Source organism: Pipistrellus hanaki (genome assembly GCF_964339955.1).
Source record: "Pipistrellus hanaki genome assembly, chromosome: 4".
Taxonomy (NCBI): domain Eukaryota; kingdom Metazoa; phylum Chordata; class Mammalia; order Chiroptera; family Vespertilionidae; genus Pipistrellus; species Pipistrellus hanaki.
The window spans coordinates 3,319,405-3,340,190 of NC_140506.1; the positions used below are offsets into that span (position 1 = coordinate 3,319,405).

The following is a 20,786-nucleotide window of genomic DNA, read 5'->3' on the forward strand; positions in this document are numbered from 1 at the left end:
AGAGATGTCAGTGAGACCCCCGTAGTGCTGCTTGTCAAGGGAAAGTGGCTCCCCAGAGAGAAGACGGGGGTGGCGGGGTGCGGGGGCATTTGGGGCTGTGTGTGCATGCCTGGCTCCCACCTCTGTGCTGCCCACTGCCAGGCAGCTTTCAACCTCACCACTGACCAGGGCCAGGCAGCCTGGGTGATGCCCCCAGAGGCTGGTGGAAACCGGAGCGGCAGGCCTGTGAGTGGCCCAGAGCGCCCACGCGGTGAGGTGAGCAGCTTTGTAAGAACTTCACAGACAGCACAATGAAAGGGTAACCTCAGCCCGATGAGCAAGGACAGTAAAATCACAGCACGATCGCTGCTTTGGAAGATCAAATTCTCCTTTGCGGTTCAGCTTTCATGTTGCATCTGGCAGATTCAACGTAATACAGGCTTTGTGAGCAGCTGCTGAGCCGTGATTTAATTACGCGAACGATAACGGATACTTATTACTTGCAATGCTAAATGTAAGTAATTTAGAAATAGTGTTGCAGGCTGGACAAGCGATTCATTGCACAAGTGTAAGTCACCCGGTGAGGGAAAGGACAGTAAAACACGCGGCTAATACACATTCTGTACTGGGCTAGACTGCTGTCTACAGGGCAGCAGGCCTATGGCCACGCCTACGATTTACTCACCCACCATTTTCTCACAGAAATGGGCAGAAGGGAGGCAGGGAGTGAGGAAGGGAGGAGAGAAACCAACTTAATAGCAAAGGCTTATATAAGACCTCCTCCCTCCAAACCACACCCACCACTGAGCCTGGTCAGCTACCACACCCCTCACACCCCACCACTGAGCCTGCTCAGTTACCCCCGCCCTCTACACCCCCATCACAGCCTGGTCAGCTGCCACACCCCCTTCACACCCCACCACTGAGCCTGCTCAGTTACCTTGCTCCAGTTGCCCACTCTCCAGCTGGCACAGGGACGGAGGTGGCATCTCTTGGCGGGGTCGGGCCTCTGCACGACTGCGCAGTCGGAATCCACCCGGGTGCTGCACTCCACGCGGCGCCAGTAGGCCCCCAGCCCGCACGTGGTGGAGCACTGGCGGGGACAGAACACAGAGCTGAGACACACCACGGCACCTGCCGTCGAAGTTCCGTCTGGCTGCTCACTAAAACCCCCAGCAATCTGAACACTACCAGCCCTGCGCCCGGCCCCGGGCCAATGGCTGCATCTGGGCTGGCAGATAAATAACTTCCATTCCAATAAACAACCACGGTTGAGAATCTCTGATTGATATGCAGGAGGACAAGCCAGTGGGGGGGGGGGGGGGGGGGAGGAGGGAGTGGGGGGGGCATTTGTAATGCTTTCAACAATAAAGTGTAAAAAGGAAGGGTTGCCTGCTGAAGTGCCACGTACCGTATTTCACGCGGGTGCTATCCCAGGGGCCGCCAGCCCCATGCACCTGCCTCCCACTCCCCTCTGCACCTCACCGCTGACACCACCACAATCTCATTATCTCAGTCGGCCCTGCACACACACTGCGGTGTCAAAGGGCATCGCTATAAGAAACCCAGGCTTGGGAAGCTGGCTTGCTCCAGGAGTGAGACTGGGATTTTCTAAACCACAGGATAATATTGCCACAGCCGTGTCTCAGCCGCGAGTGGCCGTGGGAGTCACCAGGACAAGCTGTGACAGGCAGGCTCTGACCCCGGAGGTCTGGAGGGGCTGGAGAGGATGCAGTTCTAACCGGCTGCCAGGGTGCAGGTGCCGTGCGTCCTCAGACCACAGACCACACGTGGAGTTAGAAAGATGCTATGACATGATGCTTTTCACTCCTTGACCCCATGGTGGTGAATAAATCAATGATTGTTTGCCACAGGCATAGTCCATTCCTCACAAGATGTTTTAATTTGTTTATAACTCTTAAATAACTCAGGGTTAGCACGGGGTCACCTTGAAAACTGCACAAACGCCCCCCCACACCCCTATAATTTTTTATATTCTATGGGCCCGGTGCTTTCCTGTGGATGCTTTGATTTCGTCCCCTCTTCCCTGCCCAACCTCAGAAGGCGGGGCTGTTTCTGGGCCTGTGAAACCCAGCTCTGGGCCAATAAAGAAAAGGGGTGGGAGTTCCACCTATGCCATTTTGGGAAGTTTCTTTAGATTAGTTATATAATCAGCCTTACATTAATTTCTCTTGCTGCATTTTCACCCTCCATATAATCCCATGTTTCACTCTGTGCGACTTCTTGGCTTAGAACATATGTATGACAGATAAATTCACTGCAGAATCATAGCAAAGCAGAGTAGAAAACAGCCTAGGTCTGTGGTCGGCAAACTGCGGCTCATGAACTACATGCGGCTCTTTGGCCCCTTGAGTGTGGCTCTTCCACAAAATACCACTGCCTGGGTGAGTCTATTTTGAACAAGTGGTTTTAGAAGAAATTTAAAAATTTGGCTCTCGAAAGAAATTTCAATCGCTGTACTGTTGATATTTGGCTCTTTGACTGATGAGTTTGCCGACCACTGGCCTAGGTCATCCATGTTTCCAATGGGCTCATCTCTCCTCCTTCAAGTTGTTTGGGTTTTGGTTTGTATCTCTCACGTTCCCAGCACTTTCTCCCCTGAACTAGACCACGTGTCTATAGCAGAGACAATGACAGCTGAAGTGCGCTGAGCACTGCCCACCAGCGGCCCCTCGTTCGCACCATGCGCTTTGCGATGGGACTTGGCAGCTCCTCCCGCGGGCGGTGGGAGATAGTGACTTTGGTGGGTAAAACGCAGTGGGTGATGCTGTGCCTGTTCTGGTGCCTGGCTGGTGTCAGCCCTCTTTCTGGGACCCCATCTCCGCCACGGGAAGAAGGCCAATCTGCTGTGTAGATCTGGGGGGGTGCCTCTGAGTGACTTGGAGATCATGTGGAACAGAGGGGGTGACCCGGCCAAGGCCATCCCAGCGCGGCCAGCTTCAGCCAACACCCCAGCAGATGCAGGACCGGCCACGCTGAGATCAGCCCAGACAGCACAACCTCCCAGCTGACCCACAGGCTCATGAACAAACATAAACGTTTACTGAGGGGTCGTGGTGGTTGGCTATTGAGCGTCGCTATAGCAATGGCGAGTTGTGGGGTAAACATTTTGTTTCCTAAGCTGCTGAGACAGAGTAGGCCCCACGCCCGGTCATGAAGGAGGCTCCTGCCAAGTGTGTGGGGTGGAAAACGGCGCTCTGGGCGGTTCCCTTCCCCAGCCACGCTCCCGGGAAGTGGTAGCGCTCCCTGGCTCCCGCGAGGCTGATACATTTTTGCTGAACTACCATGCATTCCATAAGACAGGTTATTTCTGCCAAAGCCAAGTGGCTACGTTTGAGGTGGAATTCATTCTGTGTATCTTGATTAGAATATAATCAAAATGTGTCAATTAACCTCTGGGCTCCAACAGTCGTAAGGTTGAATGTGCGCTTTTATTGATTTGGAGACAGTAATTTCTCATAGACTCGATGAACATTTATCAGGTAGCACACATTAAGAATCTTCAGGACAAAAGCATTAGGGCACATTCGAATTTAATAATTCCACAACTGCGTTGGGATGCGGGGGTCGGGTTAAGAGATGAGGGGATGGGAGAGAAACTAATTTCTGGGCCATCCTAGTGCTGCTTTTACATGAAGCTTTTGAATTAACTTGTGGCCTGAGAAGGGCTAGTCCTTTCTTATTCACAGCCCCACTACGCGGGCTCTTCCATCGGAGGACTGTGATCGTGCACCGAGGGGTCTCCCCTTCGGACTGCAACCTGGCACCTCCCTCCGTCTCACTATAAACGCTGTTCTCCCCACAGTCACCAGTGACCTGCTAAGTGCAAAATCCACTGGGTCCTCTGGCAGCCCTTATGTTCCTACTCATCCATGTGCCATTTCTCTTGGCTTATGTCTTAAATAGTAAACTATTCCTCACTAGCCTTCCCCTTGGGACCTCTTTGTTAGCCAGGTCTCATGCCTGGCCCACCCTTCCTTGCATCCTACAGGTTAATGGGTGGCCTCCTTCCCTCTCAAGGGCCTAACTTGTACCTACTGGTCTTGACTATCAAGTCTCATCTCCAACAGCCTCAGACTCACAAACATGTGCTGGTTATCACCCGGATATCCCAGGGTCCCACCAATTTAACTTGATCCATAACTTCACTCATCCCCTTTCCTTGTCTCTGCTAACACTCTCTCTCCTCTATAATGTGCGGTTTCTCCATGTATAGGAGCACAACCCAACAGACAGCCAAATTTATTCCAATGGAACAGTCATGGCCAAGTCCTCTCCTCCTCTTTCCTTCCATGCCCACATCAATTATTCACAAAGCCCTGTGGGAATTCGTGTTAATTAGCACAAAATCATGCTATTTCAGCATGGGACATGCTTCAGAAATGCTCGCTGTCAGCACCCTCCTCACAAAGCCCATTAGAACTTTGCTAATGAAATAAGAAAGAAATCAGAGTAAAATGTCAGCAATCTCCATACTCTGAGCATGAAGATCTATTTCCTCCAGAACCTGTATTTTTCACATGCACATGGAGATGGTAACATGCCGCTCCACGGACAGAAAATGCGACAGTTACTTAAGAAATCAAACACGAATCAACGTGCAAAGAGTTCAAATGTAAACAGAAATTTTTGAAAGTTTGAATTTACCTGTTTAATACCAATAGAATCAATTCTATGACCTAAGATGATGATTATTTCATACCAAAACACTTATACAGCTAAGCTGTCAATTGGTGCTGAAATTCACAAGAGACTGTAGAGTAGAATAGAAAAAGTTAGAAGATTCATCATCCAAAGGACACGTGTGTCCTTAAACAAGTCAGTGAACCACAGACTATTTTAGTTTCTCTATTTATAAATTGCTATCAATCAGATCCTCCATGCTCCTTAGGGCTGTCAAAAGGAAAAAATAAAAGATTACGTTTGAAGTGGCTTGGAAATTAACATGCTTTATAAATTAAAGGTCTGTTTTTTTTAATATTAGCTATTATTACTTCACTTCCTCTTAGCTATTGTACAAACATGAGCCATGCAATGTTATAAAAATGCTGAATAGTTTGAACATGCGATTATTTTGCCACAAAGTCCTCCTTTGAGTTATCAAATTACTTTTAACAAGCACATACACTGTGCATTTGAAATTAAAATGGGCGAGAAATGATTTTGATGCCACCCAGGATTGAATCGGTTCTAGAAATGGAAAAACAGATGTCACGCCACATTCCTGCAGCCGGACAATGGGCACCAGCATTTTTTCATCATAAGTTTTGTCTCCCTCCATATTCTAATTCTTTTAACAAGCTCACATATCTTTTGGAATGTAAGCAAACACACCCACAAGAAAGAAAATAATTGATACAGTGAGCCGTACACTTCTTTAAAGAAAGGGTGTTAGAATCCATTCTACTTGTTCTTACTCGATGGGGTTAGAGTAGGGTCTCAAACGTCAGCTTTCTGAATGACACATGACCTTTCGGTTGGCCTTCATCATGAGATGGTCACAGCTCACAGCTGGGGGGACCCTGGAGAGGACCTACACTAGCTCATTGTCCTGCAAATGAGAAGCAGGCTCAGTGGGATGGGCCCACTCTCCCTATCACACAGCTGGCTGGCCAGGCCTCCTGACAGGGTTCCAGATGCTTTTCACGGTATCTCACCACATCTGTTCTCTTCCCTGGAGATTTTGTTTTTTCATTTTTGGAATTAGGGAAGTAAAGAGGGGATGAGTAAAGCATAAACCTGATTGCTTCAATGCTTACTCCACATTAGACTACATTCCAGACAAGCCCATTTTGAAACTTGCGCAAGAATGCATCAGCCCTAACTATTTTCCAGAGAGAAATGGGCATGCGGTAAGACATGGAACTCCTGCCTTAGCTGGTGTGGCTCAGTGGATAGAGCGCCGGCCTGCAGACTCAAGGGTCCCAGGTTCGATTCCCGTCAAGGGCATGTACCTTGGTTGCAGGCACATCCCCAGTGGGGAATGTGCAGGAGGCAGCAGATCGATGATTCTCTCTCATTGATGTTTCTAACTCTCTATCCCTCTCCCTTCTTCTCTGTAAAAAATCAATAGAAAATATTTTTAAAAAGAAAAAGGAAACAGAACTCCTACCTCACTCCAGTTTCCGACGACCCAGCGCGCGGGGCTGCGGAGCGGGCGCTGCGGGTAGCTGGAGGCGTTCAGCAGGAAGCCCTCGGCCATCAGGCCGGCTGCGTCCTCCTCGGTGAGGACGGGCCCCGGGCTCTGCGTGGGGCTCACGCTGCCGGGCAGCTGGGGGGCGCTGTGGCTTCCTGACTCTTCCGAGGGTGCAGGCGGGTGGCCGCCCCCCGGAGGGAGTGCCCTGGAAGCTGGCTTCCCAGGGGCCGCCCCCTCGGCTCTGGGTGTCCTGGTTGTGAGAGTCGCAGGTCCCTGGCTGGGCGGCCGTCCTGGCACCGTGCTGACCGGTGGCCACAGGGATGCCCCCCCCAGAGAGGGCGTTGGCGGAGCTGCAAGGGGCGCGTCTGTGCTCCTCTCCACGGAAGCATCCTTCCCGGGGGCCGCGGTCCGGGTCCACAGCACAGCGCTGCCGTCAGTCCTGTCCTCGGGGGGCTCGCCGCCGGCCCCCGAGCCGCTGGGGCTCTCGGCGTCCGGCTCCTCGCTCAGGGTGCTGGAGGGCGGGGGCGCCCGCCGGGCCCCGGGGCTGCTGGGCGGTGCCCAGTCAGAGCCGCTCACGGTTGTGGCTAGAAGGCCCCCCTCGGAGGTGGGCCCCGGCTCTGAGCTGGGGGCACTCTCCCCCTGTGGCTGGCTGCTCGGCGGCCAGGCCGGGAGGACGGGCTGGGCGGCACCCCCAGTGGGCATGGCATCAGGGGTGTCCAGCTCGGGGTGGATGGAGCTGTTCTGCCACCGTGTCGCACCCAGGTCTCCCTCCCCGGAGGCTGTGGTGGGACGAGGGCTGCTGGTGGCCCTGGTGCTGGTGGCCCTGGTCCCGGGCGCTGTGGGTGTGGGCAGCGATCTGGGGCCAGCTGGGGGCGGGATGGGCTGCTGGGGGTGATGCCCAGAGCTTGGCGGCCTCCTCCCGCTGGGCACGGAGCCTCGGCCGGGGACCAGGAGCCTGCGGCTGGTCGGGCATTGCTGGAGGCCGCACAGGGCCCGGCTGTTGGGCTTCCTCGTCACGTCGCAAGGTTCGTTGTGGTTCTTGGCGCAGGTGACACTGCGCGTCCGCACACCGCCGCCGCAGGACACGGAGCACTGCAGGAGGGGACAGCGGTCAGGGCCCTGGTCTCACTGCAGGAGGGGACAGCAGTCAGGGCCCTGGTCTCACTGCAGGAGGGGACAGCGGTCAGGGCCCTGGTCTCACTGCAGGAGGGGACAGCGGTCAGGGCCCTGGTCTCACTGCAGGAGGGGACAGCGGTCAGGGCCCTGGTCTCACTACAGGAGGGGACAGCGATCAGGGCCCTGGTCTCACTGCAGGAGGGGACAGCGGTCAGGGCCCTGGTCTCACTGCAGGAGGGGACAGCGGTCAGGGGGCCTGGGTCTCACCCTCAGGCTGACGACCGACAGAAACACAGTGGGGCTCAAACGGTCACACCTCACCTCTGTTTCTGCTTTGGTGGCTATGCCTTCAGTTTCCCATGGAACTGAGTATCTGCTGGAGACCATCTGAGGCTCAGAACCAACCACTTTCCCTCCACACACAGAAAACACAATCCACGAGGATGTAAATGAGGTCTCCCTGGGCTCTGAGTGTTGGGCAGTGGATTCACAGAGTGCAAACATTTAAATAAGCCACCTAGTCTTTTAAAGAGACAGTAGTCATCTCTCCCCTAGGGTTTTGATGCTGTTCGATGAACATAAAATGCTTACACGTTCCCTGGAGTCCAGGAGGTTGGTTCCAATGAGCCTTCCCCTTTCTATGTAGGGAATACCCATCGAAACTCCCATAGCCTCACCCACCAGCTCCATTTCCGCTCGCCTGTGTCAGCAGAACCCTATGAAAGGCTAGACATGCTCACACCTGTGTGGAGATCCAGGACCTTTTCTGCCATTTAAAGTGGGTAGTTAATCAAGGGTGGGAGCGACCCTTTCCAGAGTGTTCGGTGAGCCCTGTAGCGGTACTGGGCTACATGGGTTCCTGGCAGTGACCCCTCACCCCCCAGTGTTCCCTCCACATTCTGCAGGGCACTCCAATCCTGGCCCTGTGCTGGGAGGCTGCATGACCTTTGAAAAGTTTCTATGCCCGTGTTTTTTCACCTGCACAATGGGGCTTAATGAGGCCACTGTGAGATACTGTCGTGCCCAATATGTATTTGCTATTGATATGTAATTAAATACTGATTGCCAATTTGGCAGTGTCCTTTTGTTGCTATGGAAGCAATGCATTAGTTCCCCCCAACCACGGACACACTTTTTTATTTTATTTTTTTATGTCTCTCACATTTGTGTAATCCCTTAGCCCTGTGCTTACAGTGCTCTGTGCATCAAAGCGTCCTGAGTTTAGCTACTGATTTATGGCCCCCAAGTGAAGGAGGCCACAGATCAACTCCATCAGGATATTTGGGTGCCATTGACTGGACAGAGCGGAGACCTTCTAGCCAGAAAGTAAGTTGGGCAAAACCAGGAGATGAGTCTTGCTGAAACTTGAGATTGGGAGTAGAGGAGGAGGGGCTGGCCACAGGGGGCAGACAAGCCCTCCCTGGGAGGAGCCTCTAGCTCCCACTAGGTCTCTGCTCTGACTACGGACTCAGCTGACCCCCTTTCTCTCCTCGCTGGGGCTGGTAGATCTGCCTTGACTGAGAAGGGCAGCTCATCAATTAGCCTTCCCTCCTTCTTCCCACCTGGGGCAGTCCAGGAGGACCATTCTATAGGAGTCCCGGAGCCTCACAGTTCCTGTGTCTTTTGGCCCAGTCACGTGAGAGCTTTAGACTCATCCATGGTGACCCGAAAGGCCCAGTGCAAACCAAATGAGCAGGCATTTCTTCCCATTACCCTGCTTGAATTAAGGTCAACCGCAAGACAAAATCCAGACCATGAATACTATGTATATATAGTAAGAATCACTATGTATTCTCTCTTAAAAAGTAGCTAATCAGAGTTAGAATGTCAAAGCCATTTCATTGCATTCCAGCAAACAGAATATGTGATAAATAGAGGGCGAATGGATACAGCCATTAGCAAAATGGCAGAGGGAAGAAAGAAAGACACATTTGATGAGTATTTTGATTCCGATTTAACTACAGGCACCTGTGCTGGCAACATTTGAACGCAGGCAGCGGCTCAGCCTTTCCGCTCTGCCCCGTCAAGTGGAAGCTGGAAACCGCACTCCCTGTCCGCTAACAATACGCCGGAGAGGGCCTGTGTTTGAACAGATGCAAGTACTTGTCACCGCCTGCCAACATGTTGGTCCTTTGCTCCAATTAAGTCACGTCATTTTGCTCCCCATAAACAGGAACACAATAAAAAGAACTCCTCAGCCAAACATGTAATTGAAGTTCTTTTAAAAAGCATGAGGACTCTGGCAATTAGTAAATTCTACAAGACAAAAATTAACTGCTTCTGATGCAGCCATGCTTCTGATGCAGCCAAAACATTTTTGGTAAACAGATTTGATGGGCCAGCCGCTATACCCCACTCAGCCTTATTTCAACAGCAGCGTAATTTACAACGCTGGCTCTCCTTGTTCCCTCGTGGGAATAGCAGGGGGAATGTTCTGGACTATTGCTGATAAGGCCACATGCATCAGTGCTGCTATCGGCACCTGTATTGTATGTAGGTACATTTTCTTTACAGGTGTACCTCTGTCTTTTGTTTTTGTCCTCACTCCCCATTTGATTGGAAGTTCCTACAGAACAGGGACCATACTTGCCATTAGAAAAAAATTCAGCTACATGACCAAGAATGCGTGGACCATACTTGCCATTAAAAAAAAAAAAAAATTCAGCTACATGACCTGGACAGGATTAGAAGCTAAATAAGCCCGAGCTGTGACTATGAGCTAATCAATGAAATCGAGTTTTGGGAATAAGGTCATCAAGGTGGCTGTAGTCAGAGGCGTTTGTGTTAGTTAGTTATCTTTAGGGGTGGAAACGTTGCTTATATAAAATTTCAAATTCCTCTTCAGTAAACACTTGCAGAGGAACGTTATATGTGATTGAAATCAATCTCATTTACTTATAATAAAATATAATTTTTTAAACAGAAAGGTTTTATCTGAATTGGTCACATTCCTCCCTGACCCATCAAACTTAGTTCTAACTGATTTTCTAATTGATTCTCCTTAACCCAGTGTTTTCCATTTCTTAGAACTCGGAAGGTGAGTTCTAAGAAGTATTCCTCAGACATCCTGGCCAACGGGAGCATTCCTGTGGAAAGCGTGTGGCTTCCTGGGGAAGCCTTTGGGAGGCAGCATCCATGGATAAACTCTGCCCAGCAGGTGGTTAGAAAGCATTTGTCTCCTGTCACTCCTGAGGTCGCTGGCTGAAATGTGCATAAGGAAACAGAGTGGAGCCCCAGGGACTCAGGACCTGGGAGGAAAAGGGGTCCATTTCCACCAACAACCCCGTGAGCAGGAGCCTGGGTGTTATCGGGTGCCTTGGTGGCCCAAGGAAAACGGAAGATGGAGGTTTTCATGACCGAGCCCACTAATCTCTAGTTCCAGGCAGAGAATTAAGTCAAGTTAACTTTGCGATTTGAATGCATGTGGCGCTCTGTTGACTTATGAGTTTGCTGACCACTACTCTAAGGTCACTTGGATTGACGAGGAAGAGGAGGGGCTGGTGAGGGTGGGGCACGGATAATGCCAGTCTACCTTTGGACCCCTGAGCTCACCTCACTCCAGTTGCCTACAGTCCAGTCCGATGGACACAGGATGTCCCTGTTGCAGGACACAAGGGCCTTGGGCTTCAGCAGGTGCAGGCAGTTCGTGGCCGGCAGCGCCCGCTCATCGGAGTCCATGGTCTGGATGCACAGCACCGTTCGCGTCTTCTCTCCGTGGGGCCCACATGTCGCCGAACATGCTTCCCACTGCCCTGCCCACCACCTGCAGACACACATGGACATGTGAGAGAAGATCTCCCAAACCCCCCTTACATTATTCTTAAAGCAAGCAAGTTAACTTAATTCCTTTTCTTTAATCCCTTGGTGACTCTGCATGCTTGACTTCAGTGTAGAGTCAGATTTTTCTGCTTGTTTATATCATTTTCATTGTGTTTTGATGTGTGGGAAATACTGTACATTTGGGTAGATTTGGAGGTTCAGTCTTAGCATGAGAACGTGTCCATTCTGAGGTCCTGGGCAGCAGCATCATGTGATTGTACTGCTCAGCAGACGGATCTGGGTTCAAATCCAGACTCTGTCCCTTGTAGGTAATCGCGTGGTTTCCAAGCTTAGGAGCTTCTGTAAGCTGGTGGAGGGATCGGCTCCGCCCTTCCCCAGCTGTTACATCATGCCTGCCGTAAGTCTCCTCTATTAGTTCCTGTAACAAATCACCACACACTTGGCAGTTTAAAACAACAGAAATCTAGTTTCTTACAGTTCCAGAGGACAGACATCCCGTCAGTATTACTGTCATGAAGCTGAAGCATAGGCAGGGTGGCACTCTCTCCGGATGCTCTGGGGAAGGCCTGCTCCGGCCTCTTTGGGTCTGGGGTGGCTGCCAGCATTCCTTGGCTTGTAGTCCCTCATGCCGATCTTAAAGGCTAGTGTCTTAGCGTCTTTCAAATCTCTCTCTGCTCCATCTTTGCATTGCCTTCTCGTGTGTGTGTATGTGTGTGCGTGTGCGTGTGTGCGTGTGTGCGTGTGTGTGTATGTGTGTCTGTGTGTGGATTTTCCCTCTGCCTCTCTCTTATAAAAACACTTGTGATGACATTTAGGGTCCAAGTGGATAATCAAGGAGGATCTCTTCATTTCAAGACTCTTACTCACATCAGCAAAGATTTTTTGCCAAGTTTGCAGCTGCGGGAACAGGACATGGCTGCCTTTGACCTAGTTTCCAGCCACCCCATTCAGGGCCAATGTCCAGTCCCGAGAGCTCAGACTGTGTTAATTAAGAGTTACTTTATCAGGGCTCCTCCTCTGGGTCTACAGGGGTTCAGCCTTGGTTCCTTTTCTGCCCACCGGCCTCTGCACTCTTGCCCAATACCCATCTCCTTCGAACTCTGCCTGTATCTTATTATAGGGTTATCTCCAACCAGAAAGTTCTGGAAATTGTCGGAAGAGATAAGCACCCTCATGGAAATGGAATTCTGGAAAGAGTGAAGTCCAGTTTGTAGCTACAGGAGAATAAGAAAATGTCAGATACACGCTGATGTCTGTTATAAAACAGAGCATCAGCTGATAACCAATCCACAACCTCTGACCCATCGTTTTCAGGCACACAGCCTTGGCCTCAGCACGGGAGTGTGTGCATCAGATGTTTTGGTTCCCACCACAGTGGCACAGCGCTTGCTTCGCTTCAGACCCAGCCCGGAAGAGAGAAGGGGTGCCAGCCTCCTGTGGGGGCATCTGCTGCTCGCAGACCTGCTGCGGGCTTAGGAGCATTGGATTCCAGCCTCTGCCATCTCAGCTGCATGATGTGCGCGAGGCAATGAACTTGCCTTCCTCTGTCAACCTGGCACAACCACAGCTACTTCCCAAGTAACCGAGAACAATAACGGGAACATATCAGGCCTCCCTCTCTAAACCGTTGCCAAGACTGAAGGAGGCACTTAAAACACCCCTACTGTTTACTTCTCTTCCACTTCCACAACTGCTGTTTCAACACTGAGCACTTCTGACCCCAGCTGTTTGGCCTTCAGGGCTCCGTCCCACCGGACTGCCCACGCCTGCCCTTCAGACACTCATGGCAAGTCCGTGTTGGCCCCTGCGCTTCTGACCTACTGGCTAGAAATAGAGGGTTCCCATGACCGGCTCCGGTAATCTGCTGGTGGCTCACAGAGCTCCGGAAATGTCTGATTTGCTCGATTACTGGAGCAGCATTAAAGGAGACGCTCAGGAACATCCAGAAGACAGAGGCGCAGGGCACAGGGCACAGAGCTCCCACACCCTCTTCAGTACCTCCCTGTGGCTCAGCACCCGAAAGCTCTCCTTATTTATTTGTTTATTTATTTATTGGAGGCTTCATTACATCAGCACAACTGATGAAATCGTTGGCCATTAGCAAGTAACTCAACCTCCATTCCCTCTCTCCTTCTTTATCCTTCCTTCCTCCTTCCTTCCTTCCTTCCTTCCTTCCTTCCTTCCTTCCTTCTTCCTTCCCTCCCACCTTTCCTACCCCCTCTTATTCTCTTTTTCTTTTTAACACAAACCCCTCATAATACCATCTAAGCTACCGTCTGTGGCTCCAATATGATTAGTAGAGATTAACCTCTCTATTAAAGTGGTTCCCACCATGGGTGACTGTTCCACAGTGGACATTAGGAGATCTTATGGGTATCATGGGTGGGGCAGGGTGCTGCTCAGATCTGAACAGCTACAGGCCAGGAACACTGTTGGGTGCCCTACAATGCACAAGCCAGCCCTCCACAGCAAAGGACTATCGGCCCTAGGTCTCAACAGGGCCGAGGCTGAGGAAGCCGGGGTGGTAACCCTGCTCCTCCAGGCAGGTGGGTACCGTGGGCACCGGGACCGAAGTGTCCATGTGCTGTCTGGAGGCGGCTGTCCCCCAGGGAAGATGCTCTCGGAAAAGCCACATGCAATAACGGAAGCACTTTCGGGTGACTAGAAAGCACTCTCCTGAAACTGGTCTTCCAGGGAATCACACACAGAGCACACAGCTTGTCAGCCAGCACCGCTCTCTGCGGGGTGTCCTGGCTCACAGCGTCCACCAGCTCCAGCAGCGTAGCCGGGGGGCCGGTGAGGGCTCCCCGTACTGACTCTAACAGCCCGTCCCCCGGTCACCGGGCAGTGTGCAAGGCAGACACAGCGCTCTAGCTGCCGGCGGGCTCACCTGGGCGGACAGTCCTTCTCCCGGCACTTCTTCTGCCTCCCGTTGGGCTGTGTCTCTGGGTCACAGAACGTGGCCTTCACCATGCCGTGGCCCTTCCTCACGCAGTGGGCCGTCTGGCGGCGGATTCCTGACGGGGAGGGGGAGACAGGAAGGTTCACACCCATTCAACCCAGCCCACACCACATGCTCGGTGTCCGGCCCCGGTCATGCCAAGGGCTTGTGCTCACAGCTGATGGGAAAGCTGTCCAGAGGCGTTTAGTTCTTACCGTGGGGCAAGGACCGGGTCCTCTTAGTGGCCCCGCGCCCGCTGCAGCTGGCAGTGCATGGAGGGACCGGATAGGCAGGTGGACTTATCTATAGCCTAACACACATGTTAGAATCCAGCTGTGGGGATCAGACTCACACACACACACACACACACACACACACATGCCAAATAAAAACCGGAGTGAGATCTAAAGAAGGAAAGCAGACATCGCCCCCAGGTGTCCCAAACCAATTGCTATGTCACGTGCTTAGTAAGGAAATAGAGGAGGCAGAGACCTTCCTGTTCGCTGGGCTCATCCATGGAAGACAGGAGTCAAACACAAAACTGTTGTGAAGTCTGAGGGGTTCAGCTCTTCAATAAGGTGACCAGATGTCCCGATTTTTAACTATTTGTCTCGTGGAGTTTTAAAAAAGTCCTGATTTTTGGAAAGATCCTTTAAAAATTGGGACTTTTTTAAAACGCCGCGGGATGAGGGACAAATTGTTAAAAATCTGGACTGTCCCGCCAAAAGCGCTTCACGGAGAGGCCTGGCAGCAGGGGCTGAGAAGGCCGCTGCCCAGGGCCACCAGGTCGGGAAGATACAGAGCGGCAGGCACACAAGCCCCTCTGCAGCTGGGCTCGGCCTCGGACGTAAGTAACAGCTGGCCCAGCAGTGCTGGCCTCTGCCAGGTGTGACCTAAACCAAGTGTGCCCCAGACAAACACAAACAGAGAGAACTGTGGTACCTATGACCGATTTCAACATAAAACCGCAGCCTCATAACAACCCAATGAGGCCAACACTGTCACCACCACTACCTGACAGAGGGAGAAACTGAGGCCCAGTGAAGGCCCACGGGCTGGGCAGGGGGAAGGACCCTGGCCTTGCTAACGAGGACGTCATTCGCAAGAGAACTTGAGGAGCGGCCAGAATGTCCTGTTCGAGGTGAAGGGATGGCAAGGAAAAGTGTCAGCATCCCTCGGAGAGAGAGGACACTTCAGTGCTGAATGTGAAACTGGGGTGAGGAGACTGAGACCCCAGGGGACGGAGCCACCGGCTTGCATAAGGCAGGCACCCGCAGGCACCTGCCTGGAACTGGAAAGGCCCACGTACCCCAGGAGACGGTCACCTCCTCACCCTCCTGGCAGGTCGTGGAAGTGGCCCGCTCAGCCACACGGCCGACAGCACCTGAACTGCACCAGGCCTCCACAGCCGTCCCCTCCGCCTGTCTCACTGGTTCTCAGCCAGCCCAGAGACCCAGGCTGGCACCTCACCCTTCCCTGAAAATGTCGGAGAGATCTGCAAATAATAAGAAAACCCTTGAAGCTAGCTCAGTGGTTCAAGCATTGGCCCGAGTACCCGATGGTCTCAGGTCAAGGGCATGCACCTGGGTAGCAGGTTCAATCCCCGAGTGGTAGGGGTGCATGTGGGGGATAGCTGATGTGTCTTTCTCACATTGATGTTTTGATGTTTCTCCTCCTCCTTCTGTCTATCCCACTATCTCTAAAAAAAAAAAAAGAAAGAAAGGAAGGAAGGAAGGAAGGAAGGAAGGAAGGAAGGAAGGAAGAAAGAAAGAAAGAAAGAAAGAAAGAAAGAAAGAAAGAAAGAAAGGAGGGAGGAAGGAAGGAAGGAAGGAAGGAAGGAAGGAAGGAAGGAAGGAGAGGAAGGAAGGAAGGAAGGAAGGAAGGAGAGAAAGGAAGGAAGGAAGGAAGGAAGGAAGGAAGGAAGGAAGGAAGGAAGGAAAATATCCTCGGGTGAGAATTAACAACAACCAAAAATATCCTTTAAAATGACTCAACAGCATTATATTGTTAAGCAAAACAGTATTTTTATCCTTTTTGAAAACAGACGCAAGCTTTCAACTATGCAGGCTTTCTCAACTGATACACGATGTGTTATTGTTATTTTGTCATACAAATAAACCACTTTCCTCAGCTGGAAGCAGCACTGGAAGGGGAACTTTGCTGGCCCAACGAGCGAGTCATTGTTTGGAAAGACAAACTCCCTCAGAGCATCTCGCATCTTGGACCGTGAGTGGAGAGGGATGGGAAAGGGCTGACACTGGAAAAGCTGGCATGTACCTGCCACTGCAGTGTAGAAAAGAGAAGAAGTGTAGATACGTAGAAGTTTTATTAAAGCATTGGGTCGTTTGGCAAGCTCTTGATTTCAGAAAATCACAGGAAGCGAGCGGGTGACTCGCCGAGTTCGGAGACATTCCGAAGGCTTGCTTCTGCGCAGGGATGGCAAGGACCAGTGCGCTCAGCACCCCTGGCTCTAGGGGAAGGAAAGGGGCACAAAACATGAAATGAACCCCCTTCAGGACGATAGTGACATCACCTGGGTCAATCTGCTGGGCCAGCAGTGAGGGGACAGGCCCACTGGCCAGTACTTACTGTCGAGTGCATAACTGAAGATTAATAAGGAAGTATCAGTGTTTCTCTGTTGGAATGAATGGTCTGAACTGATCTAACAGTTTGTGCAAAAGAATAATGCCAGCAGCATAGTTGATTATGTATGTTTATGTGTATGTCTTATGTGTATATGTGCTTATGCATTCTTATACATAGAGACGTGAGTGACAGCAATGACAGAAGGGGTGGGAGGTAGCAGGTAGGGTGATTTTATTATTTTAAGGGACTCATGCTACCCAAGAAGTGGGACAGTGTTATCTGGAAGTGGACTCGGATTAGCTGTAAATGGACACTGTAAGCTCGAGGGCGATCACTGAAAGAAGTAACGTGGCCACTCCAGGTAAGGGTTGTCATTAGTTCATTCACAAAGTACAGACCTCCACTGCATATCACTTGGAGTTTATTTTATATATTTAAGCAAGTGATAAACCCCTCATTCCATAGCACATGCTTAATTAAGCCCATCTCAATAAATCCTCCTATTATCTTCATGCAGTCCTACCTTTAATATAAACCCCCTAGCTATTGTTAGAGATCAATATCTGGACTTGGCTGGTTTTCCCTGACAATGACAGTGGACAAAGTCAGATGGATTAGCACCAAGGTCTGTTGAGACAGTAAAAAACATATCTGTCTCCGGTTTTGCAAGGAAGTGAATTCTGTCTGTTACACATCAGCATGTGGTCACACATCAGCATGTGGTCACACATCAGCATCTGGTCACACTTCAGGGACGGAGTGGAACATGTGTCCCCATTTATGGTTCTCCTGTTGTGTCTACATATTTGGCCAAATCTCAAACCACATGGATGGCTGAGCTTTCGGAGGAGTGCTGTCAGATACACCCTGTAAGGATGCTTCAATAACCCTACCCACCTGCCCCACACGTGTTTGCTTCCAATGAACACGATCTAGTTTCCCAGGCAGCTTAGGACAGCCTGAACCATCTCTAGGAGTGCTGCGTGGTCTTTGGGATTTTTGCTGTTTGCCTTTTTCCTACTGGAACACGATGCTCCTTACACAGAGGGTCAATGGCAACCTCCAGGGAGCATCCAGCCACGTGGGGGAGGGAACGCCTGCAGCTCCCGGCAGAGCAGGGACGCGCGCTCCCCTTTGTGCCGCCGTCGTGCCTGTAGCCCCGAAAATGCAGAACAGAGGTGTCCGCAGAGTACACACCGTAGAAGGTCACGATCAGAAGTGATGACCCATTTTCTAACAATGGCGCCGTCAGTACGCGTTTTATAGGAAACAGGAAATGTCGGCTAGAATGGGTGACAGCTGACCGAGTGCTGCAGTATTAGAGACGTGATGAGGCAAAAGGGTAGTGGCTTTTACATCTTTACAAAAGCAGTCTATGTTCTTGTGTAATGAAGAGTCCTGAGGCTTTTACATCTTTACAAAAGCAGTCTATGTTCTTGTGTAATGAAGAGTCCTGAAGCTTCCTATGGAGCCCAGCCTCTGGGCCAAGCCATTTCTGCAGCTGTTTCTTCCCAGATGACCTAGTGGTTGGAATTTCATGGTTGATCTTTTGAAGAACAACTCAGGTGAATTTTCCCAGCAAGCCTTTCGTCATGGGTGGTAAGCACTTGTGATTCCAACTTTTCCTGGAGGACAGCTAGTCCTAAATTCCCCCAGGCTCACCCCAAAGTCAGCCCTGGGGGTAAGGCAGGAGGGAAAGCATGTGAGGCTGAGAGGACAGAGGAGTGGACATGAGCATGGAGACAGGATCGTCGCTGGTCTCCATGGAGGGTCCCCTTGACCTCTGAAAAGTGGGCTATGGAACAGGCTGGCTTTGTGACATTTCGCTAAGTTTATAAGATTGTGTTGCCAGTTTTTAACATGGATTTATGATTTGGGAGTACTTTTCAACTTGCTGATTTTTTTTTTTTAATTAGTTTTTATTGGTTTTAGGGAGAGAGTAGATTAACCGAAGATCTTATACGCATACTAAATGCCCAATGCATGACCGGTGGGGTCCCTTGGTCTAGTCTGTGTCCTCTCTGAATCCAGGACCTCTCTGGGATGTTAGAGATCCAGTTTTGGCCTGATCCCTGCAGGCCAGGCCGAGGGACCCTATGGGTGCACGAATCCGTGGCACTGGTTTGGTATTAGTTTCTTAACATTGTAAATATTGTAATATTTATACTTTGTGAAACTAGCAATTCCATGTGCAAAATAACACTAACAAGATCATCCTTTGCAAGGGTTAACCATTGCCTGAGTGAGCAGAGGCAATGCTGAAGGACCAGGCTGTATCAAACATGGTGCTGACTCACACTTCGCAAGGAGGCCTCATGCCTTAGCCAGCTGGGGGTGCACTGTTATGATCACTGCACGAATCGGCCAGTTCCCTTGTGCTCCCCATGCTCTGACACGTGCCTGTGCAATGCAAAGGGCTTGTTTACTACCGTTAAAGCCCCCCGATGAGCATACGGCCCTGAGCCCCGCCCTCGTGGGCCCTGGACAGGCTCACGGCGCCCCACAGTGGGAGAGCCGTGCTCTCCAATGTCCACTCGCTCCTCTGAGTTCCCAGACCCTCTGTGCAGGGAGATCGTGCCCAGAGGACTAAATCCCACAATGAAACGTGAGCAGGAGTGATGTGTGTCCATTCCAGGCCAAGGCCCTTGCTGGGAGGTGGTCCTCCTCTCCCATTTCTCTCTTCCCCTGTGGGGCCCGCTGGAAACCCCACATTTCAGATGTCTTAGCTTGGAGGTTAAGCGGGGCTGCCCAACCTGCCTCAGACTTGGAAAGGGTTAAAAACAAACCATTGTGTTGAATTCCTGATATATTTTTTTTTTTTTTGTTACTGTAGCAAAACCTACCCCAACCTCATACTTGACAGCAAGGAATCTCTTGATTTTGTGAAAAAACAAAAAACAAAAAAACAAAAAAACACACAAAAAAACCGACTCTCCCAGTTGAGCTAAAAACTTCATAAATTTGGGCTAGGAATTAGTTTTTTGGGGGGATTTGGCCACGATGTATAGCATGTCTTTGGGTATATTGCTTGACTTTTGTGGTCCTCATGTCCTCAACCAGAGCAGAGGCTGTTTTAAGTCTTTCTGTTTTGGTTTTTAAAAAATACATGGAACCCTTTCCCTAATCAAAACCTTTCACAAAGATCAGTCTATAAGCCGATGGAGAAAAACTGTCTTTCCATTTAGACCGTGATCTGTACATTTACTCCTCACGGGGTCCCCTAGGCCATCTCTGGGGAGCCTCTGGACCATGGCACAGATGGCAAACCACTGGCCTAGATGCCCCCTGGCCTGCTCTGGAGCTGACGGGGGCTCCCAGCGAGAGCGCCGCTTCTCACCTGTGCCACACGTCACGCTGCACTCTGTCCAGCGGCCATACTGCCAGGAGAACGTCGGCTTCTCCACGTCATTGTCAAGGCCATCTTTCCGGATCGTGTACTCATACTTGATGCCAGGGTTAGGGACCAAGAACAGAAGCTAAAAGGCAAGAAGAGAGGGTCAGGCCTAACAGTCACGACTTCACACTGGAAACCACAGTCACGTAACAATGCTACACCGTGTCCATCAGCTACAAGGAGTTACGAAGCAGGCACTGGATCAAATTCCATTAAATGCAGATGCCTCTGCGCCCCCTGTACACCTGATCCACCTATATCTACATTTAAACCCACCAACCATCGCCCTCAAATAAGCAGCCTGTGCCAGCCACGCTGGAAATGGAAACCAGTCCTCCCAGCGGATGGTTTTAGGGGCTCTGGCATTTCATTATGGGGGTTTCAGCCACTTGTAGTCAACAAAGGATTGACAGCACAAATTAATATCTTGCTCCCTGTCTGTTCCTTAGTAGAAGTTTTTTTTTTTTTTTTTTTTTTTAAATATTTTTATTGATTTTAGAGAGGAAGGGAGAGGAATAGAGAGAAACATCAACGATGAGAATCATTGATCAGCTGCCTCTGGCTTGCCCCCTACTGGGGATCGAGCCCGCAACCCAGGCATGTGCCCTTGGCCGGAATCGAACCTGGAACCCTTCAGTCTGCAGGCCGATGCTCTATCTCACATGTGTCAAACACAAGGCCCGCAGGCCAAATCCAGCCCGCCAGGCCTTGCAATGTGGCCCACACCGCGCTGTCATCACTGCACTCTGCTGTCAGTTTATGACATTGTCAGTTTATGACTGTTCAGTAAACCATCCGGCCCGCGATTTAGGCTGGATTTTAGATTTTGGCCC

At 50.9% G+C, this 20,786-nt stretch overlaps 1 protein-coding gene across 3 annotated transcripts in view; it reads right to left on the minus strand.

Annotated features, from left to right (window-relative positions):
* ADAMTS12 (ADAM metallopeptidase with thrombospondin type 1 motif 12) overlaps positions 1–20,786 on the minus strand; it is a 147,075-nt gene that overhangs the window by 14,018 nt on the left and 112,271 nt on the right. For 2 of the 3 annotated variants that reach the window (XM_084881888.1, XM_084881887.1), the window contains exons 16-20: positions 19,897–20,035; positions 13,923–14,049; positions 10,805–11,015; positions 6,113–7,228; positions 920–1,072 (exon numbers count right to left, since the gene is read on the minus strand). In XM_084881888.1, the coding sequence (XP_084738014.1) occupies positions 920–1,072; positions 6,113–7,228; positions 10,805–11,015; positions 13,923–14,049; positions 19,897–20,035 (1,746 nt within the window). Of the gene's footprint in view, positions 1–919; positions 1,073–3,086; positions 4,894–6,112; positions 7,229–10,804; positions 11,016–13,922; positions 14,050–19,896; positions 20,036–20,786 lie in introns of those variants that run through there. The other variant, XM_084881889.1, reaches the window with a different exon arrangement.